The sequence below is a fragment of the Cannabis sativa genome, chromosome X (genome assembly GCF_029168945.1).
Source record: "Cannabis sativa cultivar Pink pepper isolate KNU-18-1 chromosome X, ASM2916894v1, whole genome shotgun sequence".
In the NCBI taxonomy this organism is placed as follows: Eukaryota; Viridiplantae; Streptophyta; class Magnoliopsida; order Rosales; family Cannabaceae; genus Cannabis; species Cannabis sativa.
The window spans coordinates 27,082,180-27,084,813 of NC_083610.1; the positions used below are offsets into that span (position 1 = coordinate 27,082,180).

Genomic DNA, 2,634 nt, shown 5'->3' on the forward strand with positions numbered 1-2,634 from the left:
CAGCCAGGCGTTTCTATATTAGATAGGTTAGGGACGACTCATGATCTTAGAAACGATCTGAATAGGAGGAGAGGAGTGGACGATCAGCTTGACATGTCGATCGTGCAACCCAGAACCCGCGCTCAAATTCCCGCTCAGAGAGATGCTGATGTGACTCAGATCGGCTAAGTGGCCAAACAGGTTAGTCTAGCTGTGCAGGTACAGCTGGACGAACTAAAAAATATGTTCCAAGGCCTGGCCGGTCAGAGGCACAACGATCTCGAGTTAGATCGAGCACGTGGAACCCCTTTCTCCCCCGAGATCAATATCCTGGAGTTGCCCCACAAGTTTAAGATGCCAACCTGGAAGATGTATACTGGAAAGGAAGATCCTTTGTCCCACCTCAAGTATTTCGAGATGCAAATGGATCTGCAAGGAGTACGAGGAGATGTATGTTGCAGAATTTTTCCTGCCACCCTCTCGGAAGCTGCCCAACAATGGTATTTCCAGTTGGCACCTGGAAAGTTCAACTCATGGAAGGCTTTCTCCTCAGAGTTCCATGCACAATTTTCCTCCTCTCACCAACTTTCGCTGCACCTAGGAGATCTGGTCGAAGTAAAGCAAAGACCAGGAGAGCCTCTCCGAGCGTACATCAGCAGATTCATGACGGAGGCGACTAAGGTTTCGCAGGTAACCGAGGAAAAAAAGTTGTATGCGATACTGGGGGGCATTGAAGTCCTTGGTGAGCTTTGGAAGGACATAAGGACGAACGGACCAGTCGACTCAATGAGTGATTTTCTTGACCATGCAGATGGTTTTATCAAACTTGAAGAGGATATTCAGCGAGTAGAAGGTTACCAAAAACCTGGCAAGTCGAAAGCTCCTTCTACTGGGACATCTGTCCAGCTCCCCCATTACCCAAGAAATTCAAGCTCAAATGGTAAACAGTCCAGCAACAATAATAGACAAGGGAATGGGAAAAAGGGAAAGTTAACTGGCAAGATCGAACAAGCTCCACGGGAGAATCCTACCAAGTATATTGCATTTACCATCCTTACGGAGGACATAGAAAGTGTTTATATGGCCACTCAGTCACCAGCCCCGTACAAGAAGCCCGCACCCATGAAAAAAGATGTCAGCAAGAGATACATGACCAATTTTTGTCGATTTCATGGAGACTACGGCCACGACACTAACGAGTGCAAAAATTTGAAGCGAGAAATTAAATTTCTGATAAGGAAAAATAACCCGCACGTACAGAAGTATATCAATGTCGATCAGAATCAAAGGGGCGATAACAACCAAGACTTGCTACAACCACCAGTAGATGGACATCTGCAAGTCATTATTGGAGGCCCACACATAGTTGGAGATTCAGGCAAAGCCCGGGAGAGGTATGCCTAAACAGTACAGCACGAGCAATAAGAAGTAATCTTGGTCGTAGAAGAGAGGAAGCCGGGCAGGAGAGCCCACCATAACATTCAGTGATGAGGATGCTCTCAAAATCAGATTTCCGCACAATGACTCATTGGTCGTGGAAGTCCAGATAGCCAACAAGATGGTTGCCAGAACTATGATAAATAATGGAGTCTCTTCAAACATCTTATTCAAGACCACATATGAAAAGACTACCTTTTAAATTTTTAAAGTTATTTTAAGAATTAAATATAAAATAAGAAAAATAAATATTTTTCAGATTTTATAATTTAATTTAAATAAAAAATAACAAAATTTAAAAGTTAGCAAAATATCTTACTTCTATTTAAAATTACATGATTATAGTAATCTTATTTTAAATTTAAATAAGGTCAAATAATTTTTTTAAAAAAATTAATTTAAAAAATATTCAATATCTGACCTTTAAATTTAAAAAATAAGATAAAATAATCAAATTTAAAAATAAGATATAAAATCAAGCAAAAAATAGATTTTTACTTGTTTTCAAATTCAAATTACACTAATATCTAAAATTAAATTTAAAAAATTCAAATTAATTTATTTCTGATATTAGATTTGAAAATTGAAAAGTAAATATAAAAATACAAAACTACACAAAAAATCGGAAGTTAATTCCATGAAATAGCATGAAAAATCGAAGAAAAATGAAAAAATTGCGAGTTGTACGGACAGTATGCACACCATACTGTCCGCGCGCGCATGGGTAGGTGCATGACCGAGAAACCTCGGTGCAGGAGGCTGCATGCAGCCTCTCCACGCGCGCGAGGCTCGGTTTCAGACAAAATTTTGTCTGTGCGCGTGCTGTCCGAGGGATGCCCCTCATCCGCGCGCGTGGGTAGTTGCACCACCCTAATATTTTTCGAAACTTCAAAAAATCATAACTAATTCAAATTAAATCGAAATTGGGTTCTGTAAAAAAGTAAATTGCTTAATTTTTTCCATACTATCCAAAAAAAAATAATTCCAGAAAATAGATATTCAATTATTTTTTACGAAAATTCACAAACATCAATCCATCATCATACAACACACAAAACAACATGATACCATCCAAAACACAAACAAATCGTTTTAAGTCCAAATTTCTTGCAAGCAAATCAATTACCATGGCTCTGAGGCCAGTTGTTGGAAATTATTTTACTAGGATCTTAGATCTACTCACAAGTATGTTGATTAATATCCTAAATATGAACTTGT

General features: G+C 38.8%; 1 protein-coding gene across 1 annotated transcript; it reads left to right on the forward strand.

Annotated features, from left to right (window-relative positions):
• The first annotated feature begins 348 nt into the window (after nucleotides 1–348).
• Nucleotides 349–1,383, forward strand: LOC115722696 (uncharacterized). The gene has a single exon (XM_061105952.1). The coding sequence runs from the start codon at nucleotides 349–351 to the stop codon at nucleotides 1,381–1,383; it is 1,035 nt and encodes a 344-aa protein (XP_060961935.1).
• The last annotated feature ends 1,251 nt before the right edge of the window (nucleotides 1,384–2,634 follow it).